The following is a 27,142-nucleotide window of genomic DNA, read 5'->3' as shown; positions in this document are numbered from 1 at the left end:
GCGCTCTCCGCCCCACATCCGGTGACGGCGCGGCCTCAGGCCTGGCGCGCGGGCCGCAGGGAGGGCAGGGCCGCAGGGACCACAGGGCCAGCCCCGAGCCGCCGCGCCTCTGCCCGCCTGCGCCAGCCTCGAGCGCCCCCGCGCCCCCCGCCGCGCGGGAGCCGCCGCCGCCTTCGTCTCCGCTCGCTGGGCCATGGGCGCCGCCGGCTCGTCCGCTCTGGGCCGCCTCGGCCTCCCCGCGCCGCGCCTCCCCGCGCCGTCCCGGCCCGCCTGGCTCGGGGCGGCCGCGCTGGGACTGGCCGCCGTGGCGCTGGGGACGGTCGCCTGGCGCCGCGCGCGCTGCAGGCGGCGCCGGCGGCCGCGGCAGGTGGGCACCGTGGCGCAGCTCTGGATCTACCCGGTCAAGTCGTGCAAGGGGGTGCCGGTGAGCGCGGCGGAGTGCACGGCCTTGGGGCTGCGCTGCGGCCACCTGCGGGACAGGTAAGGCTGGGCCGGGGCTGCGCGGGACCTGCCCGGGACGGGGTGGAGGGCGGGTGGGGGCCTCGCGGGAAGGAGTAGGTTTGCATGTTGGTTGTTGGAGTTGGTTGTTGGTTGAAGGAGTAGGTTTCCTGGGTTGTTGGTTGGACGCTTTGCCTTTGATCCTTTAGCGGGGAAGGTCAGTTCGTGTCTGGTTGCGATTCGGAAAGGTAGGTAGGGTGAAGGACGGGGTCTGACCGGGTTATCGCCAAGTCTCCTGCTAGTTCTACACTTTCTGATTCTTAGTCTACGGCACAATAGTAGAAAATAAAATGCTGTGGAGGAGCACACGTGGGCAGAAGGCGGCAAAGCTGAAACCAAGTCTCCTTCAAGGACACTGACTTTGGTCTCCTGAAGTTTGCTCCTCCCACGTCTGTCGCCAGTCCTGGAGCAAGTGCCTGGGAGACCCGGGAAGGGGGCGGGGGAGACTTGATCCACTTTCATAAGTAATGAGCCGGTGAAGGTTTGTGTTGGAAAGAGGGGGTATCTAGGGCATCACAAATGTAGTATTCGCCCTGAAGAGAATACTGTGCCCCTCTCCCCAGAGGCAGAGTGGTCCTTGATGAAGAACTCTGGGTAAATAAAGTCTATACTCACATAGGACCAGCATATGGAAGTTCCATTCACTTCCCTTAGAGAAGAATAGGTGTCCTGTCATTGAACTCATCCCAGCCTGAGGCCGCAGACACTTACTCTCAGAATGGTGCAGCTGGGGGTCTGGAAGGCTCACTTGGTGTTGCAGCAGGCAACACTCCAGGAAGAGTGAACAAGGAAGAACAGAATCCCCTTCTTCGGATCATTAGGGTTAAGATGCCTTCCTGTCCGGCTAGGGTGCTTCTACTGTGGTCCTCTGTATCCAGAGGGTGGGGACGTTTGCAAGTTAGTCATTCACAGAATCTTCTAGGAGGCTATCTGCTGCCCTGAGTTCACTCTGGGACACACGCATTCGCTCTTCTCAGCTGTCTTCTTTAAAAAACGTGGACCCTCACAGCTTTGAAAAACTTCAGCTTGTTTTAGAGAAGTGTTGTGTATGCAGACCATGTGACTGTTGGGGGATTTTCCATCTTCCTGCACTCTGATTTCTAATCCTGGAGAGACTTTTATGTTTTGTGTTTGTTTTTAGTAATCTCTACCCCCCGCCCCCAACATGGGGCTAGAACTCAGGACCCTGACATCAAGAGTCCCATGCTCAACCAATGAAGCCAGCCAGGCACCCCAATCCTAGAGAGGATGGATGGATGGATGGATGGATGCCTACACTTTATTCAGATTTTCCTGGTTTTCCCGTAACATCCTTCTTTCTCTATCCTAAGATCCCCACCAGGATACATTTATAATTCCATTTGGATGTTGTGACTTCTTGGGCTTCTCTAGACTGTAATAGTTTCTCAAGCTCCTACTGTTTTTTGAGGACTCCTGAGTGGGCATTTTGTAGAGTATCTTTTAGTTTGGGTTTGTGCGGTATTTTCCTTATGGTTGACAGAGATTATGGATTTTTAGGAGGTAGAGCACAGAAGTAAAGTTCCATTCTCCTTGTATGATATCAAGGGTATACAACTTATCAACAGAACTTTTAAGTTTTTATTTAAATTCCAGTTAGTTAACATACAGAGGAATTTTAGTTTCAGGTGTACAATATAGTGATTGAACACTTCCATGGGGACGTCCCGTGGTCATCACAACAAGTGTCCTCCTTAATCCCCATCACCTATATAACCCATCCAACCTCCCCCCTCCCCTCTGGTGTCCATCAGCTCTCTATAGTTAAGAGTCTGTTTCTTGGGGTGCCTTGGTGGTTCAGTCAGCTAAGCGTCCGCCTTTGGCTAGGGTCATGATCCAGGGGTCCTGGGATCAAGCCCCACATCAGGCTCCCTGCTCAGCAGGGAGCCTGCTTCTCCCTCTCTGCCTGCCGCACCCCTGCCCCTGTCTGTGCACGTTCTCTCTCTGTCTGGGTCAAATGAATAAACAAAATAAATAAAATCTTTAAAAAAAAATCTGTTTCTTGGTTTGCCTGTCTCTTTTTCTCTTTGCCCATTTGTTTTGTTTCTTCAATCCCACCTATGAGTAAATCATGTGGAATTTGTCTTTCTTTGACTAACTTGTTTTAGGAGAGGAGTGAGTGACCAGAGGAACTGTAACATTTAATGAGCCACTAGAGAGATTTTTTTTTTTTTAAAAACTTTAATTTCCTGAGAGTCCTATCCCAGACCTTTGGAATCAGAGACACCCAGAGGGAAGCCACCTCTTGTAGTGTTAAGATCTCCCCGGGTGAACCTGATGCTATCATTAAAGGGTGGTATCTGCGGCATTAGAAGAAGAGCATGTTTAGAGCTTATTCAAGTATGAAGGATTAGAAAAGCCTTCCTACTGCTGGGAAAACTTTAGGTGTAGGAGTTCTAGACACCCTCCCCAAACTGGGAGAAGCAAGCTCTTGTGGTGCACATCTAGAGAAAGTCTCCTTGTGCTACTTCCTTCCCCACTTGAAGGACTGAAGTCATTTCTCAGAGAGATTTCCAGTTCTTGCCTGTGTCTCTTCGGATCATCTGAATGACTATTTTCCTGCTTCTCATTGTCACTACTTTGCTGTGATTATTGCTTTTGTGGGAAGAAAGGATGTGTCCTTTGCTCTTCTGCTTCAGTGGGTATCAGAACAGAAATGGAACTGTGTCCACTTCCCCTTGTGTTGAACAACACATGCTTGGGGTCGGGGGTGGGGCGAGGAGAGTGGGAAGAGGTAGTGCGGGGCAGTGGGATGACCATGGGTTCGGTGCCCCGTGTGCCTCACACACAGACATCCTGTTCCATGGGTGACCTTACACAAGCCTCAGCACCGTCCTGTGCCCTAGACGTTATCTCCACTCTGCAAATAAAACCCAGCAGGATCAGAAAGGGTGAGTGTCTCACCCAAAGCAGCTGTGTGCTGGGGTGTGAACGCGGATCCCTGTGGGTCCAGCGGTCATGCAGTTTCTCTGAAGCCAGTGTGATTCACAAGGGCGAGGATTGCACGGATGGGGAGACCTGCGCACGGTCATCGAAACTTTCTGAGCCTCATTTTTTGTTCTCATTTACAGAAGGAAGGGCTTGGACTTGATGAGCTCAAAGACACTATTTAGTCTAGGTTTTATTTATTAAAGGATAATTGAAACTCGGAAACAAGCTAGAAAGAACTCTGCTGAATGACTGCTAGTCTCAATGATAAGGAAACTGAAAACAGCCTAGAATGCAGGAAAAGCCCTTTCGGATTTATTTATTTATTTATTTATTTATTTTTAAGGTTTTATTCTTTTGGCAGAGAGACAGAGAGAGTACACAGGCAGGGGAAAGGCAGAGAGAGAGGGAGAAACAGACTTTCTGCTGAGCCAGCCAGGAGCCCGATGTGGGGCTCGATCGCAGGACGTGGAGATCATGACGGGAGCTGCAGGCAGACACCCGACCACCGAGCCGCCCGGACGCTCCTCGGCCTCTTGGAGTTCATTCCATTTTGAACCATTTTTAGAAGCTGGGCTCTTCCTCCATAAGGGCTCTGTCCTCAGATTTCTAGAACTATTTTGTTCAAAGCTCTTGACAAATTTGTGAATGTTTGGTTTGGGCACCCTGGACTTTGAGCTGGTTCAGGGTCCGTCTAGCAGAACGGACTGATTGCCTGATTGGCACAGAAGGTGGGAGGGTTGGCTGCCCTCCTTGACTTTGTAAATCCTGCTCTCCGTAGTGCGTGTATATGACATCTGTCCTAAATCTGCCCTGCCCTTCCGAAGCCAGCCCTTGATGCTCTCTGCACAGACTGTGATCTCCTGGAGAAACGAGTTCTCTGAGTTTATCATCCTGAGCGTCACTGCCCTGTGACTGTCTGTGGCTGGGGCCCTGCTCCCCCTCCCCCACCCCCCTTCAGGCTCAGGCACTTCTGCTCGCCAGACCAATTTCTAAGTTTAGACAAGAGGTTTTCCAGCTGCCTCGGGCTCTGCTCCGCCACCCCTGTGGTCACCCGGGTCACTGTTGTTCTTTTGGAGAATCTGAGCTCTGGCTTCTGCATCCGACCTCACACCGCACACTCCTGCTTTAGGAGTAAAAGAAGGTGTTAGTTTGGGGACCCCTTGGTCGTGAATAACTTTCTTTCAGATCTGGCGGGACAGAGATAATTATTCATTCACTGGGCATCGTTTGTATGCAAGAGAGGACAAAGGCTGTGACCCCGTTGGGCAGGATAATGAGAGTGGCTGGGCTCTCCTACAGGCAGCAAGTCTTTATCTTTTATTGGTGTCTCTGTCCTTTCCTGGTGTTAGACTGCCTGCAAGTCGCCCCTTGACTTTCCACTGGCAGCAGGTGGCACAAAACATCCAGCTCCGCCCCCTTTTCTCACTGTGAGCCTGAGAAAAGGGCTGAGGCGGAGGTCGGAGGTCGATGGGGGACAAGGAAACTCAGCTCAGGGAGGGATGCACGGTCAGAACTCAACATGCAAACTCCTGCTGGCACATGGGTCTGGCCGGGTGCAGATCTCCGAGGGAGTCCTGTCGGGTGCTGGGCATGTCGGCAGTTGAGGGTGCAGGCTTTGGCAGGATTAGCCAGAGCAGGGTCATCCAGAACTCTGCACGCGGGATGAGGCTGGAAATAGGAACGGGGCCCAGCCCCAAGGGAATGGAGCAAAGTAGCAGGAATGCCCTTGGTCGCAGAACCCCATAGCGAGCAGGCCAGACCACTCCGGGAGCCCAAGATCCTGGGAAGGAAAAAGATGGCTTCTCAGGGGGATGGAGGTTTGGAAAGCCCTTGCTTTCAGCAGCTGCTTGGAAACCAGTGCCTTCCTCATGCACTGCCCTGTGCTCTGTGTCGATGGCGTTGAAACTTACTTTCTCCAGGGGGAGCAGCGCTTTTTAAATATCTTTTAGTCATCAGATCCTTTGTGTAGTGTAACTCCGGAATGTAGATAAAAGCGTAGCGGACCTCTCCAGGCCAGGCTCCCTTCCCTTTCCCAGGAAGGCTTAGTTCTCCCCCTAGATGTGATGTGGTGTGAAGACAGAGCCTGGAACAGCGGAGGTAAGTGGCTTCTGACCCAGCCCCTGGTTTGTGGGGGCTTCCTGCTCTGCATCAGTATATGGGCATGGAGAGAGGAAGAGGTTTTTCTGACTCGTTCCTGTGGGTTCCTCGGCAGGTTTTGGCTGGTGATTAAGGAAGATGGGCACATGGTCACCGCCCGGCAGGAGCCTCGCCTGGTGCTGGTGTCCATCACCTATGAGGGCAACCGCCTGATCCTCAAGGCCCCGGGCATGGACCAGCTGGCTTTGCCGAGCGAGCTGCCTTCCTCAAACAAGCTCCGGGACTGCAGGTGCTCTTTCTGGGGCCGCTGGGGACGTGCGGCGGACGCGGTTTTCCGTAGGCTCCTCCCTGCACCTGTCCCGCCGCAGTGTGTATAGTAGGTGATGAGTTTGGTGAAGGAAATCCTGAAGAGAAGTCTGGCCGGGGCTGGGATCGATCCAGTGGTCAGGGCTAGTGGGCGAGGCAGAGGACTGATTTCAACGTCCCGGGGATTTCTTTTCTCCGGTGTGGTGAGGCAGGCAGAGGTGCAAATGATGGTGATGAAGAAAGACCTTTCCCGTGGTCACGGGTCCCGGGGAACAGGAGGCTTGGCCTGTCGCGCGGGGCCGCACACAGGAGCGGCGGTGTTGGTCAGAAGGGGGGCTGTGCTGGGGGGAGGTGGAGCGATAGGAGCGAGAGACTTTTATTTTTAAAGATTTAATTTATTTATTTGAGAGAGAGCAGGGAGAGAGCGCGCGTGCACATGGGCAGTGGGGAGGGGCAGAGGGAGAGGGAGAAGCGGACTCCCCGCTGAACTGGGGGCGGGCCGCTGGGAGACTCGATCCCAGGACCCCAATATCATGACCTGAGCTGAAGGCAAATACTTAACGGACTGAGCCACCCAGGCGCCCCTACGAGAGCCTGGACTGTGGTTTCCACAGGAAGTACCAGGCGGGGCGGCGTAAAGAGCCTCGGGGTTGGCTATTTGAGTCATTTCAGTGGGCTCTGGGGCCTAGAGGCTGTCTCTGGGTGGCTGGTACCTGGCCCTGGGTGGCTAGCGCCGGGGGACAGTGGCCTGGGCTGAAAGAGCCCAGAGTGGAGGTGGTTGGACTGGTTGGCACCACGGGGAAGGTAAGTTTCCAACTGTAGGCGTCAACTAGCCCTGGTGGGGGTGGGGGTCGGGGGGCGGTTCCTTCCACATCAGCAAGACCCCAGGACGCAAAGCATTAAGAATGTGGGAAGCAGGGGCGCCTGGGTGGCTCAGTGGGTTACGCCTCTGCCTTTGGCTCAGGTCATGATCTCAGGGTCCTGGGATCGGGCCCCGCGTGGAGCTCCTTGCTCAGCAGGGAGTCTGCTGTTCCCTGTCTCCCTGCTGTTCCCCCTGCTCGTGCGCAGGCACTCTCTCTGTCAAATAAATGAAATAAAATCTTTTAAAAAGTGTGGGAAAAGGTGGGTTTTGGCATAACGTTCTGAGAGAGGTGGGTGTTGGAGGGGAAGGTGGCCCCTGCCGCGGGGATGAGGGAGTAAGGACTGGTCGGGGGACAGCATCCAGGAGTGGGAAGGGCACTGCAGACTTAGCGTTCCCTTACCCGCTGGCTGCTTTCTGGTTTTCAAAGTGCCAACAGGAGGCTCACCTGGTGGACCAAAGCTGGGGGCAGAAGTGTGGGCCCTAGCACGGGTGTTTTGTGAGGGGTTGAGGAACGTTCTGGACCCAGGAGCAGGTGCTTCAGGAACTCGTGAACGGTGGGGTCGAGTCTGCCCCAAGTAGTCGGTTGTGTGACGAGACTCCTAGAGGAAAGGCTGAAGGCCAGGAGGGACCATGGGGAGGCTTTGGGACTGAGCCAGGAATAAGTCATAGGTCACACAAGGGCTCCACAAAGAAGGTTTAGAGAGAAGAAAGAGGCCCAAGACACTTGAGGGCAGTGTTGAGATTTGACAGGAGATGGGAGAGGCCGTCCCCAAAGGAGGCGAGTCTAAGGGTCAGAGTGGACCTGGGGGCATCGGGGAGCCCAGGGCTTCATCTGGTCCGGAGTACGTCGTAAGTGCACATCGATTCCCTCCCGTATGTTGCCCCAGGAGGCCTCAAACCGGGGTAGTGCTAGAGGAGGTGCAGACCCTCTCATGGTATGTGAGGGTCTCTGCGGGCAGGATGCTTGGAGAGAATCAGATCCTCCAATCCCATAAATGCTTGTCTCTCGCTGCAGTCTGAGTCGCACCCACAGTGCGAGCCTCCTCCTCGCCGACCTCCCCTCTGTACGCAGGAAAGGCTTGTCCACCCGCGTCTTAATGGGGAGCATTGCTCTGGGGGGGGGGACCTGTGGGCCCGGATAATGGGGAGCGTTGGTGCTGAAGAAGAGAAACTCTAATGACAGGAACCATCATTCTACGGGTCCGGGGTTCCACACGCTACAGCGAAGGGGCCACTGATCAGATTGTCACTCACAAGGAATAAAGTTGATGCCGAACGTTATCTTATCCTGGCAATCAGTAAGAGTCATGCACAGACATATGGATATACTATAGGATCTATTAAGAAATTAATTTTAAACGAAATTTTACTTTCTACGCTAATCAAATTCTTGTTCATAATTACTTTTTTTTTTTCAAAGTAGGCTCCATGCCTAACATGGAGCCCAGTGTGGGGCCTGAACTCATGACCCTGAGAACAAGACCAGAGTTGAGACCAAGAGTTGGTCTCTTAACTGGCTGAGCCACCCAGGTACCCCCCAAAATACTTTTTGATGAATGGTTACTCTGTACCAAATACTGCTTCTGAAGCAGAGTCTGGGGACGCCTGGGTGGCGCAGTTGGTTAAACGACTGCCTCCGGCTCAGGGCGTGATCCTGGAGTCCCGGGATCGAGTCCCACATCAGGCTCCCAGCTCCATGGGGAGTCTGCTTCGCTCTCTGACCTTCTTCTCGCTCATGCTCTCTCTCACTGTCTCTCTCTCTCAAATAAATAAAATAAAAAAATCTTAAAAAAAAATTATATGAAGCAGAGTCTGCATTTTACCCCGATCTCAGTCGTTGGTAGGCATGTTAGGGTTTGTGAGGCTTTTCCCTGGGGCACGTTCTGCTGCCTCCCCTTCTGTTTCTGTCGGCCTCACGCTCTTGGCCTGAGGACCACATCCTGGCGCTCAGGGATGGGCAGGTCCCAGGGGTCCGGCGTCCCATCGTTGAGGCCATCTCTCAGCGTGCTACGGCAGGACGGTGACCTTGGCTCTCTGGTGACCCTTCCAGGCTCTTTGGTATGGACATCAAGGGCAGGGACTGTGGTGACCAGGCGGCTCAGTGGTTCACCAACTTCTTGAAAACAGAGTCTTTGCGGCTGGTCCAGTTTGAGAAGCACATGAAGGGAAGACCGTCCAAGGACATTTTCTCTGCTTCGGTGCCGGATTACCAAGTGAGCTTTCAGGGAACGGCCCTTTGCTTCCACCCGTCCCCCGCTCTGTGTCCGGCGTCCTTCTTACCGCTCAGGACTGCCTTTCTCGGGGCCCCGGTTAGGAAAGTGTAGGAATGCCCAGGTGAGGGGGTCTGAGGGTGCGTCCCGGGCAGGTATGGGGGTGGAGGGGAAGCGGCTCCGAGCTGAGCCGGCTCTCCAGCACACGTGGAGGACGGATCGTGTCCCGCACTGTGGAGGCAGAAGCCGGGGTGACCCCCGGTGAGATGGGGACTCAGGAGACACGTTGGGAAGGGGAAGTGAGAAGTTCGTTTGGGACCGAACCAAGGTTCCTAAAATTACTGAGGCCGACTTTCTCCTGGGGCTCCCCTGGCCGTCTGTCTGGTGTGGTTATTTCAGGCACCAAAAAGCCACCTTTGGAGCGAGCTGGCTGCAGCCCAAAGCCCAGAGCCTTGGATTCTGCAGTGAGCTAGGGTTTAAGATGCGGGCTCCTGGGGCGCCGGGGTGGCCCGGTTGTTAAGTGTCTGCCTGCGGCTCAGGTCATGATCCCGGGGTCCTGGGATCAAGCCCCACATAGGGCTCCCAGCTCGGCGGGAAGCCTGCTTCTCCCTCCCCCACTCCCCCTGCTTGTGTTCCCTCTTGCTAGATCTCTGTCAAATAAATAAATTAATTGAATAAATATTAAAAAACAAAAACAACAACAAAGTGCAAGCTCCTCAGGCAGCTCTTGCTTTCCTCCCCGAGCCACAAGCTGTTTGAATGCGGGGATGACACCCTTGGCCCTCCCCGCACAGCCCTTCCGGCTGTGCTTCCCTTGCAGCTGGGCCAGGGCGTCTCACGGGGCAGGGAGGGCTGAGGGTGCCATGTTCCTGGCGCAGGTCGCCTACCCGGACTGCTGCCCGATCATGATCCTGTCGGAAGCCTCCCTGGTGGACCTGAATACCAGGCTGGAGAAGAAAGTGAAAATGGACCAGTTCAGACCCAATATCGTGGTGACAGGCTGCGATGCTTTCGAGGAGGTAAGAGGCTCCCCGCTTTTGTGCTCAAAGCTCAGATGTGCTGTTCAGGGTGCTCACTGACGGCTGTCCCCTTACCCAGCCCCAGCTCAGACCCCCCACTGTCAGCTGTGAGGGACACTGTCTTCCCCGAGTCCCCTTAACCTGGCGGAGCAGGCTGCTTGGGGCGGCCGCCCTCCCCTCGCTGGCCCCAGGAGGGTGCCGCTCACCCTTTCCATCAAGTCGGAACTAGGCCAGACTGTGTCCTTCTGGCTCAGAGCTAACTGAAGGGAAATGGAGAGAACAGCCACGTGTGCATAAGGATTTGAGACTCCCGGAAGGTCCAGACCCTAAAGCGGTGGCCTAGAGGTACAGGAGCTCTGCCTGTGAACAGAGCCTCGGAGACAGTCCCTGCTGTGGCCGAGTTCTGTCCCGGAGGACCCATGTGCTCTCCTGTGTGACTCGCGGCTGGGATTTCCACCCTCTCCAGCCATAGTCCCCGGTTGCCCTAACAGGACACCCACATTAAACCCCAGTTGTTCTGCGATCTGTATAGAAAGACATAACTAGGCGTTGCTTTGCACTAAGAACCATCGAGAGCTCTAGTGAACGTTGCGGGTGGGTTAAACTTTGTGAGCCCTGGAAGCAACCGCAGCAAATCCATTGACGGTGTGTTTGCTGGGCATCAGACACCGAACTAATGTATTACTTCATACAGATTGTTCTATTTGATCCCGATGACAACCCCGTGAATTCTTGTACGACTGTCTCCTTTTTGTAAGGAAATTGAAGCTGGAACGGGGGAGGCTTATGCACCTGTTGGACATGTGATCGGCCATTGTGGGATTAGAACCTTCAGCTTCTGAGGGGGTGAGGACATGCCTCCAATTTAGAAATTCCAAGTAGCGAAGGCCGAGGGGAGAATCTCCCCATTCTTTGCTCCCTTGTGTGGCCACATTTCCTTTGGTGTGAGTAAAATGTGCCTCTATTTGCAGAGAAGTGTCATCCTTTAGAAGAAACCTTTGCGGGGGCCACCTGTGTGGCTCAGTCAGTTAAGCATCAGCTCAGGTTGTGACCTTGGGGTTGTGGAATTGAGCCCCGCGTGCTGGTGCTGGCCGTGCCTGAAGGAGCGCTGGTTGGGGAGGGGCCGGCACAGGAAGGGGTCCTGACATTCTCGGGCAGTCAGCACCTTAAGGGAAGAGACTCGATTTCTCTCTCCAGGAATAAATCCAGATGTGGTGGGACTTAGCGTTTATACAAGGTTTCGAGGGCTCCTTCAGAAAAGACAATAACACAGTCAGGTGCAGGGCCTAGAAGGGCTCGGGTGCAAGGGAGAGGACTAGCCTGTCCCCCACCCTGTGGTCTACTAGTGTGCATAAGAGTGCAGTCCTCAGACACTCGCTAAACACAGAGGAAATCCATACTTGGTGTTACTGATGCAAGTGGTTGAGATTCGGATTAGAAATTAGTCCATGAAGCAAAAACGCTTCACAGGAATCCTGTAATTGCTCCGTTATTTTCTGAATAATTTTCTTTGAGGAAATACAATTTTTCTTGATTTGTCTCCATGGAAGGGCCTAATTTTAATAAGATTTTGAGCCAAGAGGAGTAAGAAGAAAAGCTACTCCTTAACCAGATTCCTGGCGAAAGAATTTTTGCTTTCCTGGAATTTGCCTAGTATAAGTTTTTGCTCCCCTGTAACTTGCCAAAGTGAACCTGAGGCTAAGGTGAGCTCAATTGTGTTCTCTTAGGCAATTTGAGTGGGGGGAGTCTTTTTTTTTTTTTTTAATTGAAAAATGTTCAGTCACCTTGAGCTCTCTGTTTTAATTCCTGCATCACAATGGGCTTACTGAAATAGTATGTAAGTAAGGCAGATTGCTCTTATTTTTCTAGAAAAGTCCTCTGTTTGTATACATTAAAAAAAAAATCCTTCGTATAAAATGGTGCTAATGTTGCTGATTTATCCTCCTTGAACTTGGGAAGGCCAGTCATTAAGGGCCTGATACATGAACCTGTCTGCCTGGCATTGTTGCACAACTATGACCTTTTCAATTAGTGGGACTCTATTAAATATTGATGTAAAATGCTAATGTGCGTAAATATTTAATAGACCCACTAATAATAAAAAAAATAGCAAATCTAAGCATGGTGCAGAGAGGCTGTTTATTGCAAAAATGTGGAGCGATAGTAGAACGCCTTGTGTAACATTTGCTCTTTGTGACCAGAGTACTCACTCCTTTTTCCAGGTAACTTGGAATGTTAAGCAAGTTTTAAAAGCTGCCTTCCCTTGGGCCGGTGTGGTGTGTGTGAGTTTGGGGAATGCAGAGCAGTGGAGTTTAAAAATAATACGGTTGACAATGCTTCTTGTCAGTGTGCTTGGCCGTTGCAGGAGTCAGAGATCAGGTGTTTCCCAAATTTCGCTCATTTTCCTGGTTCGCAGGACTTGACTTCTTTTTTTTTTTTTCTGGGCATATCTTGTTTGTATCGTTTCTTACTCTGTAGTATGAAAGAACTGTGGAGAGGCTTGCAGAACACCTTGTGTGTGTTATCTGTCACTCACTCAGGAAGTGATTCTTCAGGAAGCTTCTAGAAAGATGGTGGGTCTTGAAGCCAGGCAGCTGTGGTTGGACTCCCAGGCCCATCACTCACTGGCTGGGTGAACTGGGTCCTTTCAGTCCTATCCTTTGCAGCTTTCGAGAAGCAAAGTTCCTGTAAACCATCATCACCAAGTTCTCAGTCCCCCAAATTGGAGTAGGGGCGAGTTCGGATTTTACTTTGGGTGCATACATGAGTAGAAGTCTCTGTCCTTGAATAAGAACATCATCTCTGCCGGGCTGCAGGGACTTCTGAAGAAGCAGGGCCAACGACAGCATATAGAACAATAACAAAGTAACAGTAACAGCTGGGGCTCCCGGTTGATGATTGAGGAATGCGCATTTTGTCCCAGGCACTGTGCCAGGCATTTCTTGTGCAGGATCTGACTTTATCCTCCTACTTACCCTTTCCAAGCTGCAGCTCGTAACCCATTATGGGGTTAGAATTTCAGTTCTGTGGGTCCTGACCAGCATTAAAAAAAAAAAAAAAAAAAAAAAAGACTGGAATAAAAAATACCAGAATAGACTATAGGTAATACGGTGAAGGCTTGCTCTGTGGGCTCGTGGCTTCAGCAGTTCTGGGCATCCTCTGTGCTCACCGTGAGAAATGGGATCACCATCGGTCACCATACAGCACTATGACTATCTTTTTTTTTTTTTTAAGACTTTATTTATTTGAGAGAGAGAGTAAGTATGAACAGGAGGGAGGCAGAGGGAGAAGCAGACTCCTTGCTGAGCAGAGAGCCCGATGTGGGGCTCTATCCCAGGACCCTGAGATCATGACCTGAGCCGAAAGGCAGTAGCTTATCCAACTGAGCCCCCCGAGGCACCCGCATTATGACCATCTTCTTGACTGTATTGCCTGTGCCTTACTGTAATCACTTCATAACTGGAGTTTGTACCTCTTAACTGCCTTCACCTGTTTCCTCCATCCCCCGCCTCCCTTCTGCCAACTACCAGTTTGTTCTCTGTATTTAAGAGTCTCTTTTTTTGTTTGTTCACTTATTTTTATTTTTTTTAGATTCCACATATAAGTAAAATCATATGTATTTGTCTTTCTCTGTTTGACTTACCTCGCTTAGCGTAATACCCTGTAGGTCCACCCATGTTGTGGCAAATGGCAAAATCTCATTCTTTTTTATGACTGAGTGGTAGCCCGTTGTGGATGTGTGTACCACGTCTTCTCTGTCCTCTTTCCCATTTGTGGATGGGCATTTGGGCGGCTTCCATATCTTGGCTATTATAAATCATGCTGCAACAAACACGGGATACTTATGTCTTCTTGAATTAGTGTTTTCGTATTCTTTGGGTCGATACACAGGAGTGCGATTAGGGGATCGTATGGTAATTCTATTTGAATTTTTAAAGGGCTCTCCATATTGCTTTCCACAGTGGCTGCACCCGTTTGCATTCCCACCAGTGGTGCAGGTGCGTTCCTTTTTCTCATGTCCTGGAAGAGTGGCCTTTTGCTTTCCAAGCTGCCCTAGAGATTAGCACATCAGATAAAGATGTTGAAATCTTGATGGAAGAGTAGCAGAGATAGGAGTCGTGGGTGGGGAAGCCCCCCATCCCCATCTCTCTCATTGTCTTCTGGAGGACTGTGATTCTCAGCCAAGGGTAATGGAGAGCAGCCCAGAGCAGCCCAGACTGCTGCCTTTGGGAACTGACTTGGTGGCTGCTTCTCCCAGACTCTGGCTTTGGTGGGTGTGGGACCCCTTCGCATCTCAGTCAGGAGCTGACGCCCAGGGGAGCCTGAAATCTCTGTTCACGAGGCTCCAGATTCCTCGTGGCTCCAGCTTCCCTGTGAGTAGCCCGGGAGAAATCCAGCCACCTCAGCCCCACAAAGAACCCAGCTCCGTGAATACACATCAGTGATGGAGAAATGGGAGAAATAGTTCAAGGTCTCTTTTTACTCTTTTTATAGCCTGATCCTGGAGTTCTTCACTGCAGGTGGCCTCCAGGGCCCGGAAGCAGCTTTGCAGAAAGCCCAAGGTTTCTGTCCTTCCCTTCTGCCTGATTTTCCCCAAACACCCAATTCCTCCTGGCACATTTATTATGCACTTAGGTTTACAGAAACAAGTCTCCTGTGATTCTGTAGGAACATACGCCAGCCACTGTGTAATGGGAGGAGGCTTAGGCTTTACAGAGGAAGTATGCTGCGTCTCCACACAGTGCTGTTAGCACAGAAGCAAGAGAAAGACTCGAGAGAGAATCTGGGGCCAGGGCTCAGGGATATGGCAAGCTTTTTAATGATCCAATTCAAGAATCTTTCAGATAGTTCATTTTTATTATAAAAGTAATTTTTAAGAAAAGATTTTATTTATTTAAGAGAGAGAGAGGGAGAGAGCAAGAGAGAGAGAGCGCACACACAAGCCAGCAGTGGCTGGGGCTCGGGGGAGAGGCAGAGGGAGAAGTAGATTCCCTGTTGATCGGGAACCCGATGGGAGACTCCACCCCAGGAGGCTGAGATCCTGACCTGAACCAAAGGCAGATGCTTAACCAACTGAGCCACTCAGGCACCCCTAAAAATAATTTTGTTTTAAAGATTTTATTTATTTACTTGACAGACAGAGATCACAAGTAGGCAGAGAGAGAGGAAGCAGGCTCCCTGCTGAGCAGAGAGCCCGATTTGGGGTGGGGGTTCGATCCCAGGATCCTGGGATCATGACCCGAGCTGAAGGCGGAGGCTTTAACCCACTGAGCCACCCAGGTGCCCCGAAAGTAATTTTTTTAGAGTACTTCTTCTGTGTGAAGAAAAACTTGAAGGAATAAAAATCCTTCCCCATCCTACCATCAAATAGTAGCCTGTGGTAACATTTTATTGTGTTTCCAGTATTATTTATGTGAGGTTGTACAGGTAGTATTGAATTCCCCCATTTTCACTTAATGGTAGATGGCACCCAGCTCTATCTGCACAAATTCTTCATTAGCATAGTTTTTATGGTCCGTATTCATCCATCTTGGAGCTGTGCCTTTACTTACTTAGCCATTCCCTTATAATTGAGCGTGTAGGCTGTTTTCCATTTTCCCTTACGTAAATAATGAACAGCTTTGTAAAACAGTCTTTATCTACATTTCTGAACTTATTCTTAAGAAATGCAAAGTCAGAATTTTAAGGGCTTTTCATATTGTCAAATGGATTTGCAGAAACCTTGTACCAATTTGTGTTGCCACGAGTTGAGCAGAAGCACGCCCTTCCTCTCCGACCCCGGACAGCATTGATGCCCATAATCTTTCCTCAGTCTGATAAGTGCAAAGTCCGGTCTCCTGTAAATTGGTAATTCTTAATGTAAGGAATCTTGTGTTAGTCGGTCCATGAGGGAAGTTTGGCCTCAGGTAGAGTTTTACTTCGGTTAAGGAAACTTAATCGCAATGTATCAACAAGGTTCTAGAACACTGAATTCACTGTGTCTGCCTGCAAGTGTCCCAGGAAGAAGCAGGACCAAGTGCTCAGTAACCAGAGGGTTGAGGGACGCAACCTCACTGGTGGGAACCCGGAGAAAGGAACACTTAGCACAGCGTATGTGTGTGTCTTTGGGAAGAATGTCATGGGTTTCTAGAAAGGGAGTGCATTTAAATTTTGGAATAGGACATTACTATTTTGCATGTTTATCTTAAAAACAGAAAAAGGTTTTTGGTTTTTAGGTAGTTGAACTGTGTGGGGTCATGGGAAATACATATTTGGTGTTTGTCCCTTAAAACAGCTCCAAAAACCCTTGGAGTTTCCTGAGTGATGGGAGCAATAGGGGCACCTTTTATTATTAAAAACAGGCTTTATTATTAATAACAGGCTCCTTTCATAGCCTGAGTTATGCTGATGAGGCCAGTGGTTGGGGATGGGGTGGGGTAAGTAGTTTCAGGTTGGAGGTAGGTCACCAGCAAGCCTGAGCCTTGACTGGAAATTTGGAACTTTTAGCCCCACTCCCAGGCCTCCAGGGAGGGGAGAGGGGCTGGAGGTTAAGTTCAGTTGCAAGTAGACAGTGATGTGATCTTCCGGTAATAAAACCTACACTAAAAACCCTTAAACGGGGGCGCCTGGGTGGCTCAGTGGGTTAAAGCCTCTGCCTTCAGCTCAGGTCATGATTCCAGGGTCCTGGGATGGAGCCCCGCATCAGGCTCTCTGCTCAGTGGGGAGCCTACTTCCCTTCCTCTCTCTGCCTGCCTCTATGTCTGCTTGTGATCTCTGTCAAATAAATAAATAAATAAGGTCTTTTAAAAAAACAAACAAACAACAAAACCCCAAGAAACCCCTCTTAAACGTCTGGTTTTGGAGCGCTCCCGGGTTGGTGAAGCCATGGAGGAGGGGGAGCTGGGACCGTGCTTAGGCAGCTCTGTTCTCCTTCCCCGTACCTTTCCTCTGCATCTCTTCCACCAGACTGCCCCTGGGTTGTATCCTTTATAATGAACTGGTAATAGTAATTTCCTGAGTTCTGTGAGCTCTCCTGGCAAAATACCCTGCCTGCATAGGGGGCCTGGGAATCCTCGATTTATAGCGAGTCGACCAGAAGTGTGGGAGGGCTGTACCCTTGGCATCTGAAGTGAGGAGCGAAGGCAAGTCTGTGGGGCAGAGCCCTTAACCCAAGGGGTCTGTGCTCACAAACTCCGGCTGGTTAGCCTCAGAACCGGGTTAAATCACAGGACCTCTCCTGGTGTCAGGGAATTGCAGAACTGGTATTGGAAACACACCATGTGTTTGCTGTTTGGAAAGCATCTGAGAAATTTCCTAGACCAAGATGATCTTAAAAATGTGTTGTTGACATGATATGCTGCTGCTTCTTCTTTTTTTTGGAAAGATTTTATTTATTTATTTATTTGAGAGAGAGAGAACATGAGAGGGGAGAAGGTCAGAGGGAGAAGCAGATTCCCCACGGAGCTGGGAGCCCGATGCTGGACTCCATCCTGAGACTCCGGGACCATAACCCGAGCCGAAGGTAGCTGCCAACCAACTAAGCTACTCCGGGACCATAACCCGAGCCGAAGGTAGCTGCCAACCAACTAAGCTACTCCGGGACCATAACCCGAGCCGAAGGTAGCTGCCAACCAACTAAGCTACTCCGGGACCATAACCCGAGCCGAAGGTAGCTGCCGACCAACTAAGCGATGATATGCTTCTGATAAAAAAAAAAAAAAAAAAAAAAAAAAAAAAAAAAAAAACCACAAAAAAGGAAAACAAAAAAAATAAAATTATTATAAAAATACTGTTTAAACTTGAGGAGCCTTCCAAATATATTGCTCTAAATATATACACAGAGCTATATGTACAGGTCGTTGGTTTTTAAATTTTTTTTTACATGAACAGCCTTATCCTACATATCGTGTATATATAGATGTACTTTCTTCACTTAGCAACATCTTGAACCTTATTCAGTTGATAAATAAAGACTCACATCCTCCTTTCTGCTGCCTGAACAGTAATCCCTCTCTGTATGGGCCACATGTAGTTACCAGCCCTAGTTCATGGCTTCTCACGCTCACTGAAATCTTACAGCACCATTGATACCAAACCAGAAAAATAGCAAAGGATTTCTAAACAACAAACTTGTTTATTTACCTGTTCATCCCCTCAGTTTATCCCAGCATGGCTTGGGGTGTGTGTGTGTGTGTGTGTGTGTGTGTGTGTGTGTGTGTGTACAGAGAGAGAGAAAAGGGTGTGTGTGTGTGTGTACAGAGAGAGAGAAAAGGGGACGGGGGTGTGTGTGGGGGAATCTCTTGTCATGCATTTAATTTGTTGCCTCCTGGACTCTAGTGGCGGTCTCAAAGAAGCAGACATCCTCGTCTGCACTGTGCTATGGCTCCACAATAATTGCCCCAGACTCTTAATTTATGTCTGTCTTTGGATGCACCTTGTCACGTGAAACCACATAATCTTACTGTAATGTTTGCCTATTTAAATGGTAAATTCATCGTAATTTCTCAGGCTGATTCCGTAGAGTTGAGTCCATTGTGTACAATGCTCTCTCCTTTCTTGTTGCTTTGCTTTCTTCCTGTCCTTTCTTCTTGCCCCTCAAAAACTGCATGGTTTTATCCCATCACCGTGAATGTAGGTCTTAGGGGCCTGGATTTTGCCCGACTGCAGAGCGGCTTCTGGCCAGCAGGGGGAGCAGTCAGCTCTTCCAGCTGTTTCCTGGGTTGAGGGAAGGCACTGGAACTTCATGTGTGTCTAAAAGAACCTAATGGAAAATTTAATTTCGTTATTTCTTAATTCAAATGAACTTTTAATAAATTAAGGTATTTTATTATTTTCCTCTAATAACTGAATTAATAATTACATTTAAATGAAAAAAAAATAAACGTAATTCATGTAGTGGTTTTTTTTTTTGTTGCCAATAACACTCTGCACCAAAATGCCAACTGTGATCAGATTAGGGTAAGTGACATTATTATATAAAGTGATTAATATTTTCGGAGGTCATTAGAGCTGCCATTTGGGGAGCTTGAGACGATTTCTATGTAGGCAGACAATTTGTTTCTCTAAACTGGGTGCTGCCCAGAGAAGGGCAGTACCCAGTTTAGAGAAACAAACTTGTCTACAGAATAAATCTGTGTTATTAAGCTAGGACACATAATTGAACTTTTCAGACTTTCCTGCTTCATGCCACAGTCACAAGGCAGCATTTTCACAGATCTGTGGCTTCGAAGTATGAAATTCATCATCATTTGTGCAAAGACCATGAAAGGAAGGGAGTTGGAGGGCTGCGGGGTGCTGATGGGCTCACATTCCTGTGGCCGCGGCGCCCTCGTGTGGCAAAACGCATCAGCCTTTTCTGCCGCCCCCAGACCAGGGCTACAGGTGGCCAACGGGTCACTTCCCCATGCGGGATCCCTGTTACATTCCACCAGCTGAGCCAGCTGCTCTGGTTATCTTGCATGTTTTTCCCATTTGCACAAAGCTTGTAATAAGTTCTGGCTGGGATATAGAAATCCCACTTGTTACATGGGGGTCCTTGCCTTTTGCAAGGACAACGTGGTTTGTCAGCTGGCTGTTTGGAACAGAGCAGTGTTTTCCTAAGTGGTGGCTGGGAACCCCGGGCATCCACAGAGACCTTTACCGTGGCTGTGCGCCTGTTCCGGAGCAGATTTGTGAGCTGGGAAGACCCAGTTAGGAACGGGAGTACCTTTCCTGTGTTTGTTAAGTCACCGCTGTGGGCCCTGGGGGTTCGGGCACCCCTGGAAGAGAAATGGGGCTGGTCATTGGAGGTGGAAGGGGAAACATGATGTGTTAGGTATTCCCCCCTCCCCCAATCCTGCCTCCCTCTTCTGTCCCCGAAGTGGTGGTGGGAGGGGGGAGTCCAGAACCACGTGAGAGGAGTAGATGTTTCATTTCCTCTCTTGGGGACTGACTACTCCTCAAATCCCTTAGACCCTCGGCCTCCAAACCTCACTTGAGTTGGGATCAGGTTCAGTGACTCTGGCACGCGAGGTCACTCCCCCGCCCCCTGCCCCAGGCTGCCTCTCTGTGGAGCTGGGAGTGATTGTTGAATGTGTCTATCTCATACCTGACTTCCCGTGGGTGAAGACATTCAACAAAGAACTATCAGATTTGAACTTGGCTTCCACTGTAACTTAGCTCTAAGGACAAAGTGGGCTTGTCTTGCAAGCCGTATGTTTCCCATTATATGTCAGGAAATTGGCCTCGTAGTTAATGTGTGATTCCCACGACAAACGGCCCCGCAGAGCAAGTCTGTTCTTGATGTGCTGACGGGGCTTGGGTTTTGGAGACACTGAGTCAAGAGGTGGCTGGATCCTGGCCTCGCCCATGTGCCGTCTCCCTTTGGTCCCTTTGGGAGATGCTTCTCGGTGTCTGTCTCTGCTTTCCTCTGCTAGCTTCATAGTTAGGACTAGCTGAAGAGTAAACTGCTTTAGAGATGAATGAAGCCTTGATTCAAAAGGTAACTTCTTTCCTCCTAGGATACTTGGGATGAACTCCTGATTGGCAACGTAGAAATGAAAAAGGTTTTGTCTTGCCCCAGGTAAGGATTCTGTGAGAGTCAGCCTTTGTGGGGGCGGTGGGGGGAGGTGGCCTATTCGATGGTTCCTAACCACCGCCTAATCGTTGGTTCTTGAATAACAGGTGCATTTTGACCACTGTAGACCCAGATACCGGAGTGATAGACAGGAAGGAGCCACTGGAAACCCTGAAGAGGTAAATAGCCATGTGTCCGCTGTGTTTTTAATATTATCCCCATCCCAGAGCTGCCTGTGCGGGTAGGTGCCCCGCCCGAGCACCTTTCCCTCTGCCTTCTAGTTGGCATGTGTGTGGGTTAATCGCTTCCTCTTTTTTTGTGGATGGATCTTCGAGTGCTTTTGACAGATTTTTCATTGTCTAATGCTGTGTTTGGAAATTTTCAGATCTCTCATGCCAATTTTCAATACATCACGTGGGCATGTCCAAATGAAGACCCCAAATACTGTAGCTATTTTTATTGTACCTCGGATCTCTTTATTAGATGCAACATCAAGGATTATGAGGCTAATTGAAGTTGCATACTGAAATATGAGAAAAGCAGAAATGGAACGAGTTGTCAGAGTTTATCTGGGACCACCTTTTGGGCCCGGGTGTTGTGTTTTCTTATTAGCTGACTTTAGTTATCAATAGAGAATGTGTTTTTAACACGAAGTCAACATTTTTGGGAGATAATATTCTATTTTATTTTATTTTTCTCTGTCTTGTTATTGGTCTCCAGTAGTTTTGAGTTAGAGAAGAGGTTATTTCTTGAAGCCTTCGATATGCAGTTGTGTTTTGTTTTTTGACTTTTGAGATGAGGTGAAGTTAATTTTTTTCTGTTTAGACAGGGCTTTTGAAAGACATTAACTTCATCAGTCGTCCTGCTTCATGCCTGTTGCATCTGTATCTTTATTTTTGTTCACCAAAGAGCCTCAGCTTTGGGCTGGTAAACCTGGGGTGGCGGGGGGGAAGCGTATTATTGACAAGCATTGAACAGAAGGTTTGGAGGGCGCCTGAGTGGCTCAGTGAGTTAAGCATCTGACTTCTATTTAAGCTCAGGTCACCATCTCAGGGTCCTGGGATCAAGTCCCGCATTGGGCTCTGCACTCAGCAGGGAGCCTGCTTCTCTCCTGCCCCCAAATAAATCAATTAACTGATTAAAGAAAAAAGAACTTGGCGAGTGCAGGCAGTTCCATTTTGAGACTGTGTGGGCATTTGTTTCCGGGAGTTGTGAAGTCCGAGCTGCACATGCGAACATACCACTTACTATTTTTTTTTAAACATACCACTTATTTTGAGTAACACTTAAAAGTTTTTTCAAACTAAAGCCATGGAAAAATTGTATAGACCCTCAGGATGCTTCTAGGAATACAGGCTCCTGGCCCACAGACTTCTCTGTCCACGTTGCGGAAGAGGCTTGCTACTTATGTGTAGGTCATCTGGGAATGGAAACTTGAATTCCCTTTTTTTGAAAAATTTTAAAGATTTTATTCATTTATTTATTTGACACAGAGACGGGGGAGTGGGGAGCAGACTTCCCACTGAGCAGAAAGCCCGATGCAGGGCTTGATCCCAGGACCCTGAGATCATGACCTGAGCCGAAGGCAGAGGCTTAACCCACTGAGCCACCCAGACACCCCTTGAATTCTCTCGAGAGCACTTAGATTCTGACTTCCTTTTTGTACCTGATGATGAATTTTTGCTTCTTTCAGCTACCGCCTTTGTGATCCTTCCGAGAAGGCAATATACAAGTCGTCCCCACTTTTTGGGGTCTATTATTCAGTGGAGAAAATTGGCGGCCTGAAAGTCGGTGACCCCGTGTACCAGCTGGTTCAGTGACATGGTAGGTGCAGGGCCAGCTTTGCTGCTGGAATGCATGGCCTCGAGGCCACGGCCACATTTTCTTGTGTTGAGATGTTTTTACATTTTGCTGCTTTAATTCTTGGGAGAAAGAGTGGTTTGTGTTCTGCTCTTTGAAGTTGGAAAATGGCTTTTATTTTTCTTCCCTCCACAATCTGATTGATTTCGCCCAGGCGGCTCTCCCGCTTCCCGTTCGGTTATAAAATACTGATGCAGGGGCCCCAGCAAAAGACAGGGCGATGTTCTCAGATCGTGAAGGAATAAGGAAATGAAGGTGAGCAGGTCTTGAGTTCTAGGTTGATTTTTTTCTGTCTCTGATAGAAAAGTGAGGGGAAATGTGTAAGTTATGCAAAATCCACTTGAGAAAAACAGGAAATACTTTCTCTGACCTGATTTCATCAGCCAAATGCAACCTGACGCCTGGAGCATAATGTCCACCCCCCAAATTATAGAAATAAAATCATTTGGAAGACTTCAAACTAAGGTTTTTAAGCAACTCTTTTCTTTCTTTCTTTTTTTTTTTTTTAAAGATTTTATTTATTTATTTGACAGAGAGAGACGCAGCGAGAGAGGGAACGTAAGCAGGAGGAGTGGGAGAGGAAGAAGCAGGCTCCTCACTGAGCAGGGAGCCCGATGCGGGGCTCGATCCCAGGACCTTGGGATCATGACCTAAGCTGAAGGCGGATGCTTAACCCACTGAGCCACTCAGGCGCCCCGATTAAGCAACTCTTTTCATAAAAATCTATAACCCAATTCCGAAAGTCACCTCACGTCAAATTCCTGACTGTCCTTTCTAATCCTGGCCTGACTTTCTTTCTTCACCTTCTCGCTGGAGCAGCCTTGGGGACAACATGGGATGCCGGTCCAGACTGCCTAGATCCAGCGCCCGGGACACGGGTCCCAATCCTAGCAGATCCTTTTCCTAACTTGGTTGAGTTATTTAACCTCTCAGCCTCGTACCCTTATCTACAAGGTAGAAATACAGCTGGACTCAGCAGAACAGTCATCCTAGTTACTTTGAGGCTTCATTTATATAAAAACCATTTTTTTTTAAGATTTTTTATTTATTTGATAGAGAGAGATCACAAGCAGGCAGAGAGAGAGAGAGAAGGAAGCAGGCTCCAGGGTGAGCAGAGAGCCCAATGCGGGGCTCGATCCCAGGACCCTGGGATCATGACCTGAGCCGAAGGCAGCGGCTTAACCCACTGAGCCACCCAGGCGCCCCGAGGCTTCATTTATATAAAGGTGCCTCATTGCCACAGAAATGTGAGGTGTCCCGCTTGGGTGGGAGCGGGAAGCACGGGCGGAGAAAGAATTCACCCAGGGCAGAGCAAAGCAGGTGGTTTACTGACTACACTGCCAGGGAGCAGGGGGCAGCACGGAGAAGAGAGACTGTCTGCTCGGAGGCGGTGTGAGGGACTAGAGTTGTAGGGCAGAGTGAGGGGCTTATGGAGACTTGGAGAATTTCCCCATATTTGGTAATATTAGAACTCTCCCTGGTTATAAGTAGCCCACTGATTAGGTAGGGCCTGTGGATTAATGAGCCTGTTTGCCTTCGCTCTCTGGTCACTGTGGCCGTTTTGTTTGCCCAAGCTCTAGCCTGTTGCCTAAGAACAGCCTCAACAACCAACACAGAAAATGCTCAGTAAATATTAGCCACGATTTTTGTTGTCACTACTGCAGAGTGGCTCCTAGGAAAACAGGTGGAAACTAGCAGAAGGTAAACATTCTTACAGAATCAACTCTTGCAAATCTCTGGCTGTAGTACTTAGTTGAGAGAGAAAAATAGAAGTCTGTCCACATTGTCCCTTCCTTTCCAAATCCAAATGCATTACTTATGGATCCTTTCTTTCCCAGAGGGAGCTGTCGCTTTTGCTTGTTTCGTTTTGCATAACTGGGCTTGGCTTTCTGCCTGCCTGGAACTCGCAGGTTATTGGTTCGTTCTTCTGGCTGTCCTCGGGAGTGACACCAGCCTTCAGGACATTAATACCCTTTGCACCCTCGTTGAGGACCTGTCTTATGCTCAAGGGGAGGTTATTCAGTATTGCCAAAAATATTTAAAATCTGGGGTGCCTGCATGGCTCAGTTGGTTGAGTGTCTGTTAATTTTGGCTCAGGTCATGATCTCAGGGTCCTGGAGTGGAGGCCCTCTACGGGCTCTGTGCTGAGTATGGAGTCGACTTGAGATTCTCTCTCCCTCTGTGTCTCCACAATGGCCCGCCTCCCCGCCCCTGCTCATGCTTTTTCTTTCTAAAATAAAATAAATAAAATCTTAAAAAAAAGGAGAGAAACATTTAAAATTTGAACCGTATATCAGGAGGGAAAGAAGCAAATCGAGGATAATACCTTCGGATGGGTAGATCAACTCAGAATCTAAATTTTTTAAAGAATGTAGAACTACTGTCCTTATCTGACAGATCTTTTGCAAAACAAAAGTCAGCTCTAGGGGCAATTCCAAACTCACCTGTTCCTTTACCAACCCCCCAACTTCCCTTATCTGTCTCCAAAGGCTTGATTGGCCCTTGGAAACAAAAGTCCTTCTCGGAGGAGCTTCCATTCTTTCTGTGTCCCTTAGTTGTGCATCTTATCATGTCTTCGAAGTTTAAACACAGCTCCCAATCTGGTATCTGAGACTAAGGGAAAAAAAGAAAAAGGAAAGGAGGCCTTTTTGAAAATGCGAACTACTGTAAGGGCATTTGTGCCCAGCCGCCAGCAAGCTTCCTTCATTCCAGAGACAAATAAAAGTCTTCAAAATCTTCTCCAGCAATACGAGTAACTATAAGGTTTTCACATCTGTGTGTTTATGTGTCTGTTCGAAGTGTGAGGCATTTTTCTCCCTCTGGATGGTATTGCTAAAAGTAATTTGCGAAAGAGCTCTATTTAGTTGGCTGGAAGACAAGCAATTGTGGTTTTTTTTTTTTAATTTTTTTTTCTAATTTCTTTTTTAAGATTTTATTTATTTATAGGCAGAGAGACAGGCAGAGAGAGGGGGAAGCAGGCTCCCTGCTGAGGATCCCAGGACCCTGGGATCATGACCTGAGCCAAAGGCAGAGGCTTTAACCCACTGAGCCACCCAGGTGCCCGGGAAGACAAGCATTTGTAAGGCATGGACATTCTAGACCTCCCGGCTTCTCAGACGTCATTTCTGATGGGACAGCTTCATAACATGAATTGTAGAAATATACACCGTGTTCTAAACACCATTTTATTAGTATTTGACACTTGGAATATATCCAATTTTGTGGCACATAATAGTATAGCATATATCTTTGTATGCAAAATCATATTTTATTACTTTTTAAAGATTTTATTTATTCATTTCAGAGAGAGAGAGCACACACGCACAGGCAGGGGGAGGGGCACAGGGAAAGGAACAGGCAGCCTTCCTGCTGAGCGGGGAGCCTGTGGTGGGGCTCGATCCTGGGACTCCGAGATCACAACCCCAGCTGAAGTCAGACCTTTAACAGATGGAGTCACCCAGGTGCTCCCAGGGCCGTTTTACAATAAAGTGTTTTCTATAAGTTAGATCGCTAAAGTGGAATTATTGAGGTGCGGGATAAAGGCGTATATTTCAGCATCTTGACCAATGGCTTTCAAAGCGTTCTTCCCCTGGGCCCCCCTCATGCCCTGTGGGAGAAATCCTGGCTCTGGGCTCTTGCCAGACCTGGGTGGGCCTCGCAGTCTTAACGGGCTGCTTTTTCCCATGGAGGTAATTTGGTGCAGGATGTAGTTTATGTGTCCTGCATTTTATCCTCATTGAGGGACCGTTTTGTGCGTGTTGGAGGTATTTACGACCGGTAGGAGAAACAACCAAATAATCAGAGGTCCTTGTCATTGATTCAGGTTTCCGGGTCCGGGAGGCCTTCATAGGATTTCACCCACACCAGCGACAGCACTGTCCCGGGCCATCCTCGGGAACCAGCCTGCGGCCATCCTCAGCTGGAAATGAATCCCCATTTTCAGCTTTTTGAAGTTACGCGTGCTCCGAGTGAATGCAGGAAAAGTATTCGAGGCCGAATCAGAAATAAGAAGATAAGTAGATTTTAGGTAATGAGGACTTTTGAAATAAATCACACTGTCTGTGAAATTGTTTTGAATGTTACTATGGTGATTACGCTTCTGGATCCCTGACGTTAATATTGATGAGCGTTTAAGAAAGCTTGAAGAATCGTGTTTTAGGGAATGAGATCACCGTTTTCTGAGGTGCCTTTTACATGTTAACACAAATTCCTGTTGTCGGTCTTTATGTGGCTGTTGAACCTGTCAACCTTTTGCTCACAGGTTTTGGAATCGGGTTGTACGTGTGTATGGAAGTTATTTTATAGCTCTTGTTTTTATTTTCGATTAAGCCTCTGTGAAGCCATCTGGAAGTAATGTGTGTGTAACTGCCAGATACACTGCCTGGAATTCCAAGTATGATGAAGAAAAGATGGGATTTTAAAAAGAATGGAATTTTGAGAGCAGGAGGGAAAGGAGGAAAGCATGAGCATGTTTTTTTTTTAGGTGCAAATGATTTTTTTTGTAACAGAGAAATGAACTATTTTGGTGTGACTAACCAAAAATCCTCACCGCAGAAATATGTGAACAAATTAACCGACTTATAATTTTGTGGTTTCTTTAATATTAATAAATGTGAATCTTAGTTGTACTTTTTCTCTGGTATTTATGAGTCTGCTTTAGGGCTTCTCTCATTTTATATTAGAACGTCTACTGGCATTTATTTTTCTTTACTCTTTTCTAGTAGCCTAGCAAGAGGGCGTCCTTCCAGAGTTAGGAGTGGGCTCCGTAAACATTACCTCTGCTGGTGGGTGGGCATCATGCACCACA

General features: G+C 48.9%; 1 protein-coding gene across 1 annotated transcript; it reads left to right on the top strand.

The window, feature by feature from the left end:
* The first annotated feature begins 193 nt into the window (after positions 1-193).
* On the top strand, positions 194-26,963 carry MTARC2 (mitochondrial amidoxime reducing component 2). Its single transcript, XM_044266802.1, has 8 exons — positions 194-480; positions 5,660-5,833; positions 8,763-8,925; positions 9,801-9,941; positions 20,420-20,481; positions 20,583-20,654; positions 22,169-22,299; positions 26,159-26,963. Exons 1-7 carry the CDS (start codon positions 194-196, stop codon positions 22,293-22,295), a joined length of 1,026 nt encoding a protein of 341 aa, XP_044122737.1. The 3' UTR covers positions 22,296-22,299; positions 26,159-26,963.
* Positions 26,964-27,142: the final 179 nt, after the last annotated feature.

This window comes from Neovison vison, chromosome 10, assembly GCF_020171115.1.
Source record: "Neovison vison isolate M4711 chromosome 10, ASM_NN_V1, whole genome shotgun sequence".
In the NCBI taxonomy this organism is placed as follows: domain Eukaryota; kingdom Metazoa; phylum Chordata; class Mammalia; order Carnivora; family Mustelidae; genus Neogale; species Neogale vison.
This window is presented reverse-complemented; position numbering and strand designations above follow the sequence as displayed.

Excerpts from the sequence above, each read along its gene's own strand:
- MTARC2 (XM_044266802.1), top strand. The coding sequence starts at position 194 with ATGGGCGCCGCCGGCTCGTCCGCTCTGGGCCGCCTCGGCCTCCCCGCG. Across the intron at positions 8,926-9,800 it reads CTTCGGTGCCGGATTACCAA|GTCGCCTACCCGGACTGCTG; the intron begins GTGAGCTTTCAG and ends TTCCTGGCGCAG. Across the intron at positions 20,655-22,168 it reads CCACTGGAAACCCTGAAGAG|CTACCGCCTTTGTGATCCTT; the intron begins GTAAATAGCCAT and ends TGCTTCTTTCAG.